This window comes from Lynx canadensis, chromosome C1, assembly GCF_007474595.2.
Source record: "Lynx canadensis isolate LIC74 chromosome C1, mLynCan4.pri.v2, whole genome shotgun sequence".
Taxonomy (NCBI): Eukaryota; Metazoa; Chordata; class Mammalia; order Carnivora; family Felidae; genus Lynx; species Lynx canadensis.
In genome coordinates this window covers 17,647,439-17,665,624 of record NC_044310.1, presented here as the reverse complement: position 1 = coordinate 17,665,624, position 18,186 = coordinate 17,647,439, and the positions used below count along the sequence as shown (strand labels likewise).

At 54.4% G+C, this 18,186-nt stretch overlaps 1 protein-coding gene across 1 annotated transcript in view; it reads left to right on the top strand.

Annotated features, from left to right (window-relative positions):
* Nucleotides 1–18,186, top strand: part of MYOM3 (myomesin 3) — a 47,920-nt gene that overhangs the window by 16,839 nt on the left and 12,895 nt on the right. The window contains exons 11-23 of the mRNA XM_030326751.1: nucleotides 327–468; nucleotides 1,035–1,234; nucleotides 2,155–2,208; nucleotides 2,593–2,720; nucleotides 5,381–5,564; nucleotides 6,917–7,091; nucleotides 10,205–10,326; nucleotides 10,733–10,920; nucleotides 11,181–11,307; nucleotides 12,326–12,504; nucleotides 15,456–15,570; nucleotides 16,556–16,712; nucleotides 17,376–17,485. Of these exons, the coding sequence (XP_030182611.1) occupies nucleotides 327–468; nucleotides 1,035–1,234; nucleotides 2,155–2,208; nucleotides 2,593–2,720; nucleotides 5,381–5,564; nucleotides 6,917–7,091; nucleotides 10,205–10,326; nucleotides 10,733–10,920; nucleotides 11,181–11,307; nucleotides 12,326–12,504; nucleotides 15,456–15,570; nucleotides 16,556–16,712; nucleotides 17,376–17,485 (1,881 nt within the window). The remainder of the gene's footprint in view (nucleotides 1–326; nucleotides 469–1,034; nucleotides 1,235–2,154; nucleotides 2,209–2,592; nucleotides 2,721–5,380; nucleotides 5,565–6,916; nucleotides 7,092–10,204; nucleotides 10,327–10,732; nucleotides 10,921–11,180; nucleotides 11,308–12,325; nucleotides 12,505–15,455; nucleotides 15,571–16,555; nucleotides 16,713–17,375; nucleotides 17,486–18,186) is intronic.

Genomic DNA, 18,186 nt, shown 5'->3' with positions numbered 1-18,186 from the left:
TATCTCTCTGAGGCTCAGTTTCCCCGTCCACAAAATGGGGGGATGCCCCGGGGCTCAGGGATTAATGACACTGATCCTTCAGGGGCCTGGAGTAGAATGGGCCCCTAGTAATTGGCACTCCCACAACCCCCCAGATGCCGTTGTTCAAAAGGAGGAGACCATCATTATGCAGGTCCTGGTCCTCAAAACCAAAACCGAGCCCTGGAGGGTTCAAGCGGAAGAGGTTGTTGGACGGGAGGGGGAGGGGTCAGTTGCCGAGTAGACGCGGACTAGAAGAGCCTTCCCCGTCTTCCCCTCGCCCCCCAACCCTCCTCTCTGGGTTTCAGATGCGGCAGCCGAGAAGCCGGGGGCCCCAGGCTCCCCTCTGAACGTCCGCTGCCTGAATGTGAACAGAGACTGCCTCATCCTGACCTGGACCCCGCCCAGCGACACCCGGGGCAGCCCCATCACCGGCTACTCCATCGAGCGGTGAGTCAGCCTCCTGAGTGGCAGAGCCCCCAGGGACACCTCTGCCTGGTTGTGGCAACAAGAGTGGGGGCCACAGGAAAGAGGGAGCCCCATGCTTGGCCTCGGAGCAGGGCAGGAGGTAGACCAGGTTGCATAATTTAGGGGCTAGGGAGGGGTGTCCATGCCTCCAAATCTGGGGACAGCCCTTGGGTGAAATCCTAACTGCCACTCCCGAGCCACGTGACTCACGGCTTGTCCCACTGTCTGAGCCCAGAGTGGATCCCCCGTCTGTAGAGCGAAGGGAATCCCACCTGACACCGAGGGCTGTGAGGGTGCAGTGCACCTCCAGGCACACGGGAAATCTGCACGGAGGCACTGGCTGTTTTGGTCAACATGGTGTCGAGGGTGGTGGCGAGTCCTCCTGGGGGCCCGAGGTTGGAGCCAGGTTTTTGAACGGACAGCGGGACTGGAACCGGCAGCAGTGAGCTGGGCCGGCAGTCTGGGGTGGAGAAGTGGCCTCCGGAGGGGCTCACACCGGGAAGGTTGAGTCATGGGCTGGGGCTGGAGCTGAGGCCTCTCTCCCACAGGTGCCAGGGCGAGTCTGGGCAGTGGGTGCCCTGCCACGAGGCCCCCAGTGGGACCTGCCGGTGCCCTATCCAAGGCCTCATCGAAGGCCAGAGCTATCGGTTCCGGGTGAGAGCCGTCAGCAGAGCGGGCCCCAGCCTCCCCTCCAAGGCTTCAGAACTGGTTGTCATGGGCGACCATGACGAAGCCCGGAGAAAGAAAGGTGGGTACAGAGGCCCTGAAGGGACATTCTAGAGCATCAGTCAGGGCACAGTGAGGACTGCCTCATGCAGGACACAGGTGGCACAGCCCCCATTCCAAGCCCTGTTCCAAGGTGGGTAGGGGGAGACATGACACAGCCTTCAGGAACTGCTAGTCTGATGGAGGAGACACAGTCTCAGGAACCCCTAGTCTGATGGGGGAGACACAGTCTCAGGAACTGCTAGTCTGATGGAGGAGACACAGTCTCAGGAACCGCTAGTCTGATGGAGGAGACACAGTCTCAGGAACCGCTAGTCTGATGGAGGAGACACTGTCTCAGGAACCCCTAGGCTGTTGGAGGAAGTGCAGTGCTGTCCTCAGGAAGCCCTAGCCCAAAGGGGAAGGTATAGCTAGTCTGATGGAAGGAACATGAATCTGCCCACAGGAGATGCTAAACTGAGGAAGGACCACAACACCTTCTTCAGATGCCCTTAATCTGAAGGAGGAAAACAGCCCTGCTTCAGGAGCTGTCAGCCTGGGGGCATGTGGTGGGGGCCCCCCCACTGCCCTTCCAGCCTTGAGGGGTCAGTCTGACTTGGGTTTGCCTCCAGCTCCGCCGTGCCCTAGGCATCCGACCCCAGACACATTACTTCCCTTCTGTCCCCATTTGCCCCAAGAAGACAGAGCACCTCTCAGGGTCTAGAACAGCAGTGTTCTGCTTTAGACCCCTGAGAGTCTGGGGGTCAGACAGCACCTGCTTGAGGTCAAACAGGGAGGAGCTCAGAAGCCAGGACTGGGAACAGGGCGAGGAATCAGCTCCCAGAGTTGGCAGGTCCTGCCCTGACCTCTCCTGCCCTAGCCCCCCGCCACACACAACCTCTGCACCCCCTACTTCTCCCCCAACATGCTCCGTTCCCCAACGTGCTCCATTCTCCACCCTAGAGATCCCCTTTGACCTGGGAAACAAGATCACGGTCAGCACAGATGATTTTGAAGGTACGTGTGAACCTCCTAACCCTTTGCCTCACGATTCCAGCTTCCTTTTGGTTCTGGAAACTCTGGGACACAAACTGGCAGAGAGGCAGAAGCTGTCCACGTGTGGGGTGTGGGGAGGGGAGGGCGGTGAGGTCCAGTCGGAGGAGGCCAACGTTCTCAGGTGACGGTGGCCCATCTTGCTGTGCCCCTTGTAGAGGAGGTAGCACGTTGGGGAAAGTCCTGGGGAGGATATTGGGAGACCTGGCTTCTCGCCCTGGCTGTGCCTGGCCTTGCTGGGTGACCTGGAGCAAGTTCCTACCCCTCTCTGGGCCCGTTTCCTCCTCTGTGAAACGAGGGGTCTCTGACGGCCCACCCGTCTCCGCCCCTTGATGACTCTGATTCCAGACTTTGTGACCATCCCCTTACCTCCGACCAATGTCCACGCCAGTGAGATCCGTGATGCCTACATGGTTCTGGGCTGGGATGAGCCAAGGCCTCGGGGCAAAGCCCCACTGACATACTCTCTGGAGAAGGTATGGAGACTCCAAGGGCCCCAGCCCCAGGCTAGGCTGAAGAGTAGGCATGCTGTCACCCGGGAGGTGTGGGGGAGCTGGGGGAAGCACCGAGAGACCACAGGCAGTGTCCCCTAGAAGGGAATCCCTGCCTGGAAGGGCTGAGATTGGCCCTACACCGGGGCAGACCTTTTGAGGTGACCTCAGCCCTCCCAGGCCAGTTACTGGCGGCAGCTCCCGAGGCCGTTCATGGAAATACACAGAATTAAGGGACACAGACCACAATAACAGAAGTACAATCCACCATTTCCGGGGTAGCTCCCCGCCCCCAAGTCTGGCTGGCATGGAGTCACACATCCAGTCAAGCCCCTCTTCCTGGCCAGGGCCACACGGGGAGGGTACCCTGGAGCCAGGGTCACGGCCAGCCGCACTCACTCAGCAGGGGGGGCGGGGGCGGGTAGCGCTGGAGGCAGTTCTCAGCCAGACAAAGTGGGGGCAGGTGTCTGGGGATGCGGGCAGCTCATCGGGAGTGGATTTCACAGTGGAGGGGAGGCAGCTGGCAGAGTGGAAAACAGCATAGTGTTAAGATCAACTCAAATCCTGACTTCTGCTGTGTGAGCCAGTTTCCTGAGCTCCCTGAGCCTCAGTTTCCTCCGGCATCGAACAGAGGGTGAAATAAGACGCGGCACACAGCTGGGCCCGCAGCTCTGGGCCTGTAGACACGTCCCGGGGACACGTTCTTGACTCCGACTCCCCCGAAGGAAGAGACCAGAGTTACCTTCTCATTACTGGCTGCACACGGCCCGGCACGTAGTAGGGGGACAGCACAGGGTTAGCGAAAGTTCGGGTTGTTCAAATGGGCCTCTCTTTGCACGCGCACGGGTGATCCTGTCTTTCCCACATAGGAAAGCCATGCATCGTTGAGGACTTGCTTTGTGAGGCTCTAGCCATGTGATGGTTCAAATGTTGGGGTCAGATTGCCTGGGTTCAAATCTGGTCTCTGTTACTTACTAGCTGTGTGACCTTGGGCAAGTTAGTTAGTCTCTCTGTGCCTCAGTTTCTTCTTCCGTAAAAGAGAGCTAATAACCGTACGCACCTTAGAGAGCCAATATGAGGATTAAATTAATTAAAGTACATGAGGACTAGAATAGAACCTGGCCCACAGTAGGTGCTCAGCAACATTGCCTGGTTTTTATTGTGATTTTTTTTTCCCCTAGCTGGGTTCTGGACTACTGACAGGCAGGTGGGCCTTGGGAGGGGAAAGCACAGAGAGGGCAGGGTCAGTGAGCTCCCCCAGTGCTTCCGGGTTTTAACTGCCATACCCAGCGGTAGTGGCCTCTGGGCGTCTTACTCACCTGCCGCACCCCCTCCGCCCTTCACCCTCTATCTGCCCAGAGATGCAGCATCTATGGCTGCCTTTCGGGTCCCTTATGCTGTGAAGAGGAAGCAGGTTGGAGGCACCCACACCTGAGCTTAAATACCAGACACACCAGTTATTAGATGCGTGACTTTCAGTCAAGTGACCGAAACTCCCTGAACCCAAGTTTTCTCATTGGTGGGGAAATTGACACGTACCTTGCAGGGTTATTGTGAGAATGTATTCATTGCCTCACTTGTTGGTCCCACAAACATAGATTGAGCACCTCCCATGTACCAGTGCTGTTCTGGGCCCTGGGGGTTTGGCAGTGGATAAAACAGACAAACCCCTGGCTCGTGGAGCTGAGATTCGAGTAGGGGGTGCGGGATGGGCGGTAAAGAAGATAAATCAGGAAAATACTTAGCACATTAACTAGTGGTAGGTGCTAGGGAGAAAGACAAAAAGCAGGGAGAGGGGTTGAAGTATTTGAGGGAGGGTTGGCTGACTTTTTGGATGGGGAGCTGGGGAGTCCTCTCTGAGAAGGTGAGTTTTGAATAAAAGCCTAAAAGAAATGAGGAGACTAGCAGAGATTTCTGGAGGGAAGAACATCCCAGGCAAAGACACCAGCAAGTGCAAAGGCCCAGAGTCAAGAGCTGGGCCTGTTGCCATCCGGAAGATCAGGGAGGCTCAGGGGGAAGGGAGAAGTGGATGTGGCCAGATGGGTAGCAGGGGTCAGGCCATGAAGAAGCTTCCACCCTGAGGGAGATGTCAGATGGACAGATGGGGATGTGATCTGACTTGTGTTCTGAAAGGATCCTTCTGATTGTCATTTAGAGAAAAGAGTGACGTAGCTCAGGTGAGAGATGATGGTGGTGATGATGATGATGATGATGATGATGATGTTGATGGCTTGGATCAAGGCTGTAGCAGGGGTCAATAAGGTGATACACCATGTTGGTTTCTGGATAGATTCTGAAGGGGGAGCCAACTGAATTTGTTGATAGAGCCTATTTGGGACATGAGGGTCAGAGGGAAGGAGCCTAGAATGGCTTCAGGGATTTGGGCCTGAGCAATTAGAAGGATGGGTCCCACCAACCAAATATGGGCGGGTTTGGGGGCAAGATCCAGAGTCAAGTTCTAGACATGTTGAAGGTGAGATGCTCAGTAGGCATCCAGGCAGAGATGTTGAGGGGATAGGGGATCCAGAACTCAGTGTTCAGGGGCAGCCTGGGCCGGGGGTTAGAAGTTAATGAGAGCTGTGTGGGCACAGAGCCCGGTCCCAAGCAACTGCTTAACTAATGCGGGTTTCTTTCCTTTGTCACAGTCGGTCATAGGTAGTGGCACCTGGGAGGCCATCAGCTCAGAAACTCCTGTGAAATCTCCAAGATTCGCCCTTTTGGATCTGGAGAAAGGGAAGTCCTATGTCTTCAGAGTGCGATCAATAAACCAGTATGGCATGAGTGATCCATCGGAGCCCAGCGAGCCCATCGCCTTGAAGGGGAAGCCAGGTACCCACGTGATGCAGGAGAGGGGGGCAGACCAAGCCAGGCCAGGCCATCAGCATCTAGAGCGGGGACTCCACCGCTGCAGAGACAAAGCCATGCTCCAGGGTCCCTGTCCCTGACCCCTTCTGCCTATCACGAAGCTCACAAGCAGCATGATCTCAGCCCTGATCTCAGAACATCAGGAATCAACGTTTCTCTGGGTGGGGAGCTCGTGAGAGTATGGAGACTTTTTCCAGATCAGCAATTCACAGGTTGCAGAATCCAGCTGGTCCAGCACAGGAGCTGAGTGCGAACAAGTGGTCCCTCAGTTCTAACGCTGTCCCACTCCAAGCTCTGGCTCCCCAGGCAGGGCGCCTCTCATCAGCAACACAGCACGGGCCTGGGCAAGTCATTTCCTAGCCGCGAGCCTTGGCGTCCTCACCTGCCAAACCTGGTGTTCCGAAAGCCTGGGTACCGCTCCCGCCTCCGGCCCCTTTCGGAGTCTCCCAGCTGCGTCTCCATCCTGGTCCCAACCTCGCAGGGCCCCTCCCTCTTCTGAGGCCCCCGGATTCTGGGGTTCTTTGGTTTTGATAAGATCAGAAGGTTCCCTGCAGCTGTCGCGACTGACTAGCCCTTTAAGGAACCCAGCTGCAGCACGCCCTATCCAAGAAAAGCCTGAAGTGCTGCAGGGCCCCTTTGGGGAAGATAGCAAAGTCCTAGATTTGATCTGTTTCACTAATTTGGGAAGTATATATATATATACATATATACGCACACACACACACACACACACTCATAGCAAGTATGGATGGATTGGTGGACAAATGGTGTTTTTCTTTAATCGTGGCCCAGTTAACATGTAGACATGATTCAGAGTCTGGCCAGTGAGCGGTTTGTGATCAGATGTGGGCAGTCTCTGGACCAGAAGGCAGTGTCAGGGCAAAGTTCCTGTATAGTTCAGAAAAGGCGAGGAGAGAAAAAGAGGGGAGAGGGGGAGGGAAGGGAGGAAGAAAAAAAAGCATTTGTCTGTATTGTAAAAGTAAAATTATTATACCAAAATGAGAAGACACACACACACACACACACACACACACACACCAAAGAGAGAGACAGTGGTGAGGGAGGGAGGGAACGGAGACTAAGGATTAATGAATGGAGGCTTTCATGAGGAAGCAGAGATGTTCGGAGGTAAGAGGGAGGGAACTTGAGAATAATAGTCTGGGGCTGCCCCTGGGCCCAGGAGGGAATACCCAAAGCCCCAGGGCATGACTGCCACCCCCCTGCCACTCTTGATTGTGGTGGGGGCTCCTCCCAGCCTTTCCCCACATCCCTCCCCTCCCCCGCAGCATCACATCACCCACGTTTCTGTTTTTCAGCTACTCTGCCTCCTCCAGCTCAAGTTCAAGCGTTCCGAGACACGCAGACCTCTGTGTCCCTGACCTGGGACCCGGTGAAAGGCCACCCAGAGCTCCTGGGCTATTACATCTACTCCCGGGAGGCAGGATCATCTGAGTGGCAAACGGTTAACAACAAACCCATCCAGGGCAACAAGTGAGTTTGCCCCAGCCTTCCTGCAAGGAGGGGCCATAAGCACCGTGGCACCTGCCGTTTCACAATGTGGCACTGGGCGCTGGGCACTATTCCAAGCTCTTTTCCTATATTAGGTCAGTTCATTCTAACTGCAATGCTCTGAGTTTAGGACTGTTGTTTTTCTCATCACTATGCAGATGAAGAAACTGAGGCATAGAGCTCTTAAGTAACTTGCCAAAGTCCCTTAGCTAGTAGTGGAAAACTGGAACTTGACCGGATGGGCTCTTACTCAGCAAACGCTGGCTGAGGGCTTGCTGCCTGCAGAGGTGACAGACTGGGTCTCGTCTGTCCGGGAGCTTAGAGACAGAGAGAGGCAGAGGGTGCAGCCCGGGAGGCCTGGGTTCGGACTCTGCACGCACCCCTCCCTTGCCTGGTGCTCGGGCATGGATACTCGTTCTTCTGAGGCTGGGTTCCTCATCCGTCATCTGGGCAGGTAGGACCAGACTCTCCTCTCCGCGGAGGCTCCCTCCTCACTCGGTGGCCCTGGTCCTGGCAGTCGCAGTGAACCTCGAAGCTTCTGGGCTCCTGACTTCTGTCGGTTTTGAGGTTCTGTGGGGTCAGGGGCTCCCCTCCTTTTCCATCAGATGACTGCCTGGGGGCTCTGAGCACACCTGGCTGGGCTCCCCTTGGCCACCAGCCCCTTGATTATCTTACCCAGAAAAAGGGACAGGACCTGGGACCCCCACAAGTCTTTGGTATCTCGTGGTCAGCTGTGAGGGGTCACTCATAATTCGTTATGGCTAAAACTTCCCAAGTTGGAGAATCATCAGATTTTTGACAAATTTTGACAAATGTGACCAGGTTGTCCCTAGAATAATATCTCTCCTTCAGCTTGCATTTGATGTGCTTCCCTGAGGGGAGGCAAGGGTGGTGAGAGAGTTACTCAAGGTATTGGCACATCTGGGACACACGTCACACATGAGGGGTGGCACACTCTTCTGGAACGTCCAGAGAACTCATCACACGTGTGCGTACTGACGGTTACATATGTCATGGCTGGAAAGAGGCTAACCACCACTGCCCAGGAGTGCTGCCTTGTGTGATGGCATAAAGGGAGCCCCGCTGGACTGTGGGGGTCCGGTCTGCCATACCGCCGGGCCCCACAGAACCCGGCTCATTGTATGCTCCGTGTCTGAATGTCCTAACGGATGACTAACGAATGGGCAGGCTCTGCTCTGGGACTCAGGAGGCCTGGGCTATGGTCCAGGTGGTGTTTCTAATTGGCCGGGTGCCCTTGGCTCTCCTCTTTCCTTCTGGGGGAGGCCCTCCCCACCGGGAAAGTGCAGAAACTGGACCCTTTGATCCGTAAGGGCCCCTCCGCATTCCGACATTCAACTTCATCTGTACCTCCAAAATAGGGGTAACAATAGTACCTTCCTCTGAGGGTGCTGTGACAAGAGCCTGCGATTACGTAGATTATAGGGAAAGCCAGGGCTAGACCTGCGTGCGTGGCTGCCGTCATTGCTGTCATGGTCACCATCTGTTGTCAGCAGGGGCTGGTCCTGGAGCCACCCCCAGCCTCCCCTGATCAGGTGCTCCCTGAGCAACATCCCCCCCTCCATGCTCCATCCCTCTCATTGAGGTGTGCTCCCCATGAGACATGCATGTCCCTGAGCAGGGAACTTACTGCTGTGTCAACTGTCAACACTTGACTGAGGTCCTCAGGTCTCATCGGGGACAGCCGGCTGAGAGAAGCTCCCTGTAGAGCAAGATTTGCTACAGGAAACTGTCGATAAGTGGAAAGAGAGAAAAAGGGGTCTGCCATTTGGGTTTTATCAGGAAGGGGCATTTTTGTCTAAACCAGAGTGTCTCTGCATGTATGTCTCTGGATGACAATTCTCCTTCTGGGTCTTTGAAAGGATTCTGTGTTTTAGAATCACAGAATCCATGCAGATAATATGAACCACTGCTGTATTTCAAGGACGAGGCCCAAAGTCCTGGACATACACCAGATAGCACAGTTCAGGGGTTGGCTGCCTGGGCCTTCGGCGGGGGGGTAGCTTTCCCAGCATATCTGCATTTTAATGGTGGACTCCGGAAGAGCCACACCCTTTAACATCTTTTTTTTTCCCCAGTTTTATCGAGACATAACAGACATACATGACTGTCTGTGTAAGTTCAAGGTAGACAGCATGGTGGTTTGATTTACGTATGTTATGAAATGATTGCCACCATAGGCTTAGTTAACATCCATCATCTTCTATAGATACAATAAAAAGAAAAATCATTTTTCTCGTTGTGATGAGAACTCTTAGGACCTACTCTCTTAACAACTTTCCTGTATATCACACAGTGATAATAACTGTGGTCCCCACATTGTGTATTACATCCCGAGTACTGATTTACTTTATAACTGGAAGTTTGTACCTTTTGACCACCTTCCTCCAACCTTTAAAAATCTTAATAACTCACCATCCAGGGTGCGGGCATCACTCTGGAGGCAGAGGCAATAATCTTTAGGCATGAACTGGCCCTAGGGGAGCCGGGGTGGCTCAGTAAGTTAAGCGTCCCGACTCTTGATTTCGGCTCAGGTCGTGATCTCACGATCCATGGGTTCAAGCCCTGCATTGGGCTCTGTGCTAACAGTGCGGAGCCTATTTGGGATCCTTTCTCTCCCTCTCTCTCTACCCCCTCCCACTCGCTCTCTCTGCCTCTCTCTCAAAATCAATAAAAAATATGCTTAAGGGGCACCTGGATGACTCAGTCAGTTAAGCATCCAACTTTGGCTCAGGTCATGATGTCACAGTTCGTGAGTTCAAGCCCCGCGTTAGGCTCTGTGCTGACAGCTCAGAGCCAGGAGACCGTTTTAGCTTCTGTGTCTCCCTCTCTCTCTGCCTTTCCCCCATTCACACTCTGTCTCTCTCTCTCTCAAAAATAAACATTGAAAAAAAATTTTTAATAAAATAAAATAAACTTTAAAAAATTAAAAAAAACAAACAAACAAACAAAGAACTGGCCCAAAACCTCAAATCCTACCTCTGGTGGCCACTTAGCCCACAAGATTGTTCTAGAAAGTTCAGGGACATCTGCAAGCTGTTTGACCCTCCCTGAAAGCTTACACATTTCTCTTCCAGGTTTACGGTCCCTGGGCTGAGGACGGGGAAAGAGTACGAGTTTTGTGTCCGATCAGTCAGCGAGGCTGGGGTAGGTGAGAGCTCAGCGACCACCGAACCCATCAGGGTCAAGCAGGCTCTGGGTAAGTCCAAAGGGCAGGTCCAGCCTGCATGTCTCCTGGGGGCAGCCCTGAGTGGGGCAGAGAGTGGGGGCTTATCGACCACATCTTGGAGGGTCCAGTCCCAGAGACCAAGGGGGCATAAGTCCTCTGAGGGGAACTAAAGCTGACCCCTAGCACCTCCCTGCCTTTCCTTTGGGGAGGAAATGACAATGGCCTGAGGCCATGGGGCAAATGTCTCACCAGCTCTGAGGCCCAGCTGCCCTCTAGGGAGTGGAGTCAGGATTACGGGCAAATGCTGTTGGCTAAATTAGTACCCCAAAGCAAGGTAGGCATCCACTGGAGGACGCATGTTGGCTCCCTCGGGCCCCACTGCCCAATGTGGCCGCCGCTAAGGAAGCGGCTGTCCTCACCTCCCTCCTCCCCGTAGCCACGCCATCTGCCCCATATGATTTCGCACTCCTGAGCTGTGGGAAAAATGACATGGTCATTGGGTGGAAGCCCCCCAAGCGTCGTGGAGGCGGCAAGATCCTGGGCTACTTCCTGGACCAGCACGACTCAGAGGAGCTGGACTGGCACCCGGTCAACCAGCAGCCCATCCCCACCCGGGTCTGCAAGGTAAGCCTGGAATGTGGCCACCGCCTCGTGTCCTGGCCTGTGCCGGTGGAGACCAGAGGTCACTGTTAGAGGCCCTGAAGCCAAGAAGGCCTCGGGTTCCCTGGACTCAATAATCTGGCTAATTTTCAAATGCAGACTCACTTGACCAACCTTGTTTAAGGCCCCAGGGACTTCCTGCTCTGACCTCCGGGCTGCCCCTGCCACACCCCTTTCCCTTTTGCCTCAGCCTTGGCTTTCACTGTCTGTCTCTGCTCTTCAAGATCAGTAACCTTCGTGAAGGCCACTTCTACGAGTTCCGTGCCCGGGCGGCAAACTGGGCAGGTGTTGGCGAGCTGTCGGCGCCCAGCAGCCTGTTTGAGTGCAAAGAGTGGACGATGCCCCAACCAGGTGAGGGGTCTAAAGATGCCGAAGCCCAGCACCTGCCCTCACCCCGTCCCCCAAATCCAACCAGTGAGATGGGATGGGCGTCACCAAGCTTTCTGTGCATCCAAGCTTGCTCTGTTGGTCCCAGACCTCAGACCCCTGGTCCCTTCCACCAACAAACCCTATAATCTCTGACACAGACAGTCTTCACCTTACCTTAGAGGACCCCTGACCTTGGCCATCAACTGGCTCTGCACCCTCCACATAAACTATCCCCTAGCTCAGCACACTATCTGAGCTCTGATTTTGGCCGCAGGCCAATGTCAGACCCCAGGAGCACGCTGTTAGGGTGACTGACACCCTGCACGCCGTTCCCCACAACCCCGTTAACTTTCTCTCAGATGAGCCCCCACCTCCTCCCCAGGAAGGAAGGATCGCAACCTTCCATCATGCTGTTCAGCTCAGTGCTGGTTTTTATTTTTAACTAAATGATAGATAATTAGTATGCGTGATGCTTTAGACGGTAATTATGAACAACTGATATTTATTGGGTACTTACCATGTGTGGACAGATCCCACAAGTCATGCCATTCATGCTCACAGCAACACTAGATTATAATAATTACCATTATCTGTATTTTATAGATGAGGAGACAGGAACATAGGGGTTGAGGAACTTGAGCAGAGGCCCCAAAGCCTGAAGCTGGGGCCCGAACCCCGGGGATCTGACTCTGGGGGTCATGCCGTAGCCCCTACACTAATCACTGAAATAGCAAAGACATTAGAAGGGTTACTGCTGCCTGGGATAGGGAGGGAGAAGATCGTGGATGCTTCCGGAAGAAGTGATGCTGAGCACATTTTGAAAAGTTAACGCTCTCTCAGGCCCAGACCAAGACCAAGTTCTGTCACGTAGCCAAGTCCTACCAGGTCCCCACTATGCCCAGAGCAGGCGCTTCCAGATTGACAAGGTTGATGACAGACCGCCCAGCTCGCTGCCTAGCTGGCTGGCTGGCCGACTCCTCCTCTACCCCACCTCCCACAGGCCCCCCGTATGACGTGCAGGCGTTCGAGGTGCGGGCCACCTCCCTGATGCTGAAGTGGGAGCCCCCCCTTTACACCGGGGCTGGGCCGGTCACAGGCTACCTCGTCAGTGTCCAGGAAGAAGGCTCTGAACAGTGGCAGCCAGTCACCCCAGACCGCATCTCTGGCACCCACCTGAGGGTGAGTCCCCTGCCCCTTCACCCCCTGCCCCACCCCGAGCCTTCTCTGCCACTGAACATAGCAGGACTACAGAACGCCGGAGCTGGGATGACCCTCAGAGATCACTGCCCTCACTTAATGTCAGCACAGGACCAGAGACGGGGAGTGGCATACCCAGGGTCACACAGCAAGTTGGCAGTCTGACCTGCTGGCCGGTTGCCTTAAACTGCTCCAAGCTGGGCAGACTCCTCCCTAAACCCTCACTCATAGTCATCCAGGTATGTCAGCATTGGATAGGCCTTTTCCCTTGAGCCAGGAATTCTGCTCTGGGATTGGATTGCAGAGAAATAATTAAGCAAGTGCACAAAGACCTATACAGGCAAAAGTTGGAAACAACTTAAATGTCCATCGGTAGGGGGTTTGCTTAAATCAATCAGTGTATCCTTAGCGTGTAATCCTGTGCCAGGTAGTAGAAAGGCGATGATAGTTTAAGGAGTGACAGTAGTACAAAAAATGAGGTGTACCTACATGTATGTACTGACATGAAAATAGATCCATCATCTGTGGCTAAGGAAAGCAAAATACAAAGTAGAGTATTTATATGTTCGATAACATACTATGTATATATATAATATTATACATTAACAAACATATACATAGATATATATTTCTCTTTTTTTTAATGTTTATTTTTCGTAGACAGAGTGCACATGGGGGAGGGGCAGAGAGAGGGAGACACAGCATCCAAAGCAGGCTCCAGGCTTCTGAGCTGTCAGCACAGAGCCCGAGGCAGGCCTCGAACCCACAGACCGCAAGATCATGACCTAAGCCAAAGTGGGATGCCTAGCCGCCTGAGCCACCCAGGCGCCCCAGTATTTCCTAATTTAAATGAGAAACAAACTCTAAACTTTTTGGATGAATAAGAAATCTAGCAGAATCATTGGTTTTATTCACCTGTGATGGTCATTGGAACTTCCACCAACTGGCCAATATCGGACAGGCCAGAAAACAAAGTGTCAAGGAAGCGTTCTCAGTGGGCACAAATCACTGCCTTAGACAATCCGTCAGAATCCCAGACTTCCCGGTGCCTGAGGCTGTTTCCACACACCCAGCGCCCATCTCTGCAGCCACCAAGTCCCCCCGGGGCCGCCTGTGTTTGAGGAACATTTGTGAGGATAGTCCTGTGACGTGGACTAGATTCTATTTTCTGGAGCTCTAGGGAAAGGAGGAATGTGTCTTCCCCAACTCACTTTTCAAGACCACACATTAGCGTCCCATCAGTTAGCACCGAGAGAGAGGAAGGCACGTTCACGATGCCCAAACAATGTGGAAAGAATGCGAAACTAACAAACGTGGCGCCTGTCGTGTTTCTACATGGTTTATGTGCATTTCAAAGCCCAAACGGAGTGTTACAGAGTTGTTATTTCTGGTGCTCGCTTGGGCAGCACCTATACTAAAATTGGGACCATCAGAGAAGATGAGCAATGGTCCCAGCAGGAGGACAGCATGCAGATTCGCGAAGCCTTCCATGGGGATTCTCTGGCAAAGCGAGGCAGTGTAAAGGGACTTCTCTTGTCATCGTCCAAGAAACCTTGTGCAGTGTTAGATCTAGGATCGGCTTCCGCTGGAAAGTAAAGCCAGATTTGTTTTGGGGGAAAAAAATTGTTATTTCTGGTCGTCTGTGGGGGTGGGACTGCCAGGAGAGCTTAACCCTTCATTTTACATTCTTCTCTATTGCTTTAATATTTTCCCAGCAAGTGTGTCTTTCTTTTATAATCAAAACAGTTAAAACCTTTCATTTTGAAACAATAACCATAAGGCCACTGGAAATGAGCGGGGAGGACAGGCCTTGGCCAGTGGAATGCTCTGCGACTCTGCAGTTTCTGCCCCACGGGGTCAGGCCCCCTGCAGTAGAGTCGGCCAGCGTTGAACAGCTGGTCCCAGAGAGCCACACGAGAGGGACGGTCCTTCTGCCTCCCCACGTAGCTTGGCCCAGGCCAGGCTGGGCAGGCCCTCGTGACTTGGCACCATTTTTGCATTGTGGGTGGTTGGCCGTTTACTGAACACCTCTTGGTGCCTTCTTAGTGCCAGGTCTGGAACCGGATCCTAGACGTAAAGAGCGAAATAAGCCGCGGTCTTTGGGCAGCAAGCAGTTACCTTACCGTGTATTGTATGATTGAGGGGGAGGCCCAAAGGGATTCTGGGAGTTCCAAGGAGGAAGGTTAGAGACCCTTCCTGGAGTCCTCGAATCTGCCCGAGCTGAGCTGAGTGGTCAAGGATGAACTGGCGTTGGCTAGACCAAGAACAAGGGGAGGGCTTTGCAGGCACAGGGCTCAGCAAGGACAAAGGCAGGAAGATGTGAAACGGGAAACCGATCAGGTGAATCTGGGCACCCGGAGGGAGTCATGGAGTGAAGGGGCCACACGGAACAGCAGGAACACAGAAGACACAGAAGGCTAGGGCCAGATTAGGAAGATGTTGCGCTAAGCATGCTAAGCATGATCAGACCGGCATCTTGGAAAGACTGGCAGAGGGGAAGTCTGGGAAGAAGGATCTAGAGTCAGGGACACCATTCGGGGAACTGTTGGACTAATCCAGGTGAGGAGAAATAAAGCCTCAATCAGGGCCACGGCTGGGACATGGAGAAGAGTAGCCACGTTCAAGAAATGTTGGGGATGTGTGAACTCAGTGATGAGAAGTGTAGGGCTCAAGAGAAAGATGTCAAAGATGATCCTCAGGCTTCTCTCTGGGGTGATGGATGGAGAAGAGATGGGGTGCTTTCTTATTGAGGCGGGTGATGAGTTAAGTGGGCAGAATTCCATGTATCACAGGCATGGGAAGTAATCCCAGTGCAGGAACCCACTGCAGACTGGGACTCGGGAGAGTGGGGTGCTCCTGGCCTGCCCCCCACCCCAGGGCGAGTCTTTGCTGTCCTCAGTGCTCACCCTGGCCCACCCCTCCACCTCCCCCAGGTCTCTGACTTGCAAGCGGGAAAGAGGTACAGGTTCCAGGTTCAGGCCGTGAATTCAGCGGGTCCGGGACAGCCATCCATGCCCACCGACCCCATACTCCTGGAAGACAAGCCAGGTAAGGGCAGGGGGAGGCGCGGGCACCACGAGGCCGGGCTGTGCCATCAGGGACAGGCAGAGGTGAGCGGAGGGTCAGGAGGAGCATGCAGATGTGCGGCAGGAAGGGCCCCCCTCCCACCGCCACCCTGCACATCATCTGGCTCCGCCTTTCCTTTCTGCCTGTTTCTCGCCCACTCCCCACTCCTGCTCATTTCTGTGGGACCCCAAGATACGAACATACGTTTGCTTCCTATTCGATGGGGTTTTCCATTCTTTCACGTGCCACATGCATAAACTCCCACAACTCCTCGTGGATATTTAACACCCAGCTCCATCCCAGATACCACGCGAGGCTTTGTCTCTCTTGCAACCACAGCTCCCGAGGTCCCCTCCTGCCACACGCGCCCGGTGCTACACTAGGTCCTCATACGGCCCGGCCCTCCCAACAGGCCCCTGGGCATGGGATCATTGCCCCCACTCACAACTGACTCTGCCGTGGCTCAGAAGTTAACTGGTCCGGTCACGCAGCTAGCACATGACGGAGTCACTTATCTCTGCGGCCTATAAGCCACATTCTTTTTCCAGTCTTTCAATTCTCCGTTCATTCCACAAATATTTGGTGATGCCCACACTGCACTGGGGACACAGGGCCCCTGCCCTAGCATGGGGGAGGGGCCGGACAGACCGTAAACAAGGAAAGGATTATGCGAAGGTGATGACTTAAGGGGGTGGTAAGTGCTGTAAAGGAAATGAACAGGGGGATGGGGTGGGGCGGGGCTTACTTTAGCCAGGGTGGTCAGGGAGGGCCTCTCTGAGGAGGTGTGACATTAGAGCTGAGAGGGAGCTGATCACACAAGGCCTTGGAGATCTGGGCAAGGAGACTGGGGTTTATCATTTTATTCGAGCGCAAATGGGCAGCCGTGGAAAGGGTTAAGCAGGAAGGCGAGTGACTTGGGTTTATTGCTTCTCAACGTCTGGTGCCCTGCCTTGGGTCCTGCCCTCAGATGCCCGAGAGATCGAGGTTGGTGTGGATGAAGAGGGCTTTATCTACTTGGCTTTCGAAGCCCCCGAGGCCCCTGACTCATCAGAGTTTCAGTGGTCCAAGGACTACAAGGGCCCTCCAGACCCCCAGAGGGTCAAGATCGAGGAGAAAGCTAACAAGTAAGTGAGGGCAGAGGGGCGGTATAACTAGTCCACAGGTCCCAAAGGCTGTCAGGTGAGTGGGGAGAAGTTCAGGGGCAAGGCCACCGGGGGGGGGGGGGGGAACTCACGATAGTGGGCCTGGCTGGGGCTGCTTGGTCTCTCACCAAGGACGCCGGCTGCCACCTTAGGTAGAAATGAGGGGACGATGCATTTAAGGGCAAAAATGGCAACATTCACTAAAGATTCTTCTTCTGCAAGGAATTGCGCTGCCAAGGAGACGCTAAGCATGTGGTTTCTAGCCTGGGTGCCAACGGCTTGCTCTCGAAAGTTCTCTGGGCTCAGCGTCCTCACGTGTAAAAAGAGGGGTTGGGACCAGAGGTCAAACATCCCCATGTCTCACTCGCCCACCCCCAGCAGCTCTGGCTTCGGCCCTGTCCAGATGATGGCTTGAGCCCTGGGGGGCAAGAGAGAGGGCAGTGTGGCCAGTAGGAAGACCCTGTGCCAGAGAGCCTGGCTAACGGGGCCATTGAAGGTGCCAGGCCAGAGCTACCCTGGGCAGGGCACTCCGGGGGAGTGTAAGGAGGCGTGGCCAGGGGTGGGGCTGGGGTGCCGGGCCTGCAGTTCTCAGGCCTCCAGGGCACAAGGCTCCTCACCAAGTCTCTGCTCTCCTCTCTCCACCAGGTCCAAGGTCATCCTGAAAGAGCCTGGCCTTGAGGATTTGGGCACCTACTCAGTAGTGGTCACCGATGCTGACGAAGACATCTCGGCCAGCCACACGCTGACTGAGGAAGGTAATGCCCCTGCCCCACTGCCACCTCCCCCAGAGAGACAGGCCCACATCAAGAGTCCCGAACACAAATGTCCCCAGAGGCTGGCAAGGAGCAACAAAAACTGATAAAGCAGCGATTTCCGGAGAAGTAGGCCGTCACCCACCCATTCAGTCAGCCAGTCCATTGACGAGTATCTGTGGAGCACCTGCCATAGTCCAGACACTGTCCTGGGCACTGCGAACTCAACAGTCAAAAATCCCTGCTCGGCAGAGTTCACGTTCTTCTTGTCTCTCTTTCCCTTTTCTACTTTTGATAAAAAGCAAAGGTACCAGAATTATTTCACCTCCTTCTGTCGCCCCAGAAATACCACAGTGCAGGGTGAGGGCAAATTGCAAATGGCCGCTGGTCTGAGGAACCAGGACAATAGGGAGCAGCGGGGACTGTGGCAAACCAGAGAGGGGATGCTGGGTCTCAAGGGTCAGCCACGTTTGATGGCTTAGACAGAACTGGAGCCAGTGCTGTTGACGGACAAGACTCCGGCTCCGCTGTCCCCAGAGTACGAGGGGCGACGGGCCGCCGTCTTCCCGGCTGAGTGCTTGCTCGTGAGGCCCTCTGATTTTGTTAAGATGCAGAAGCCACACAGGCTCAGGTTCCGAGTCCACTTCCATAATCTGCCGGCTGCTTGATGTGGAGCAAGCCACGTCGCCTCTCTGGACCTCGGT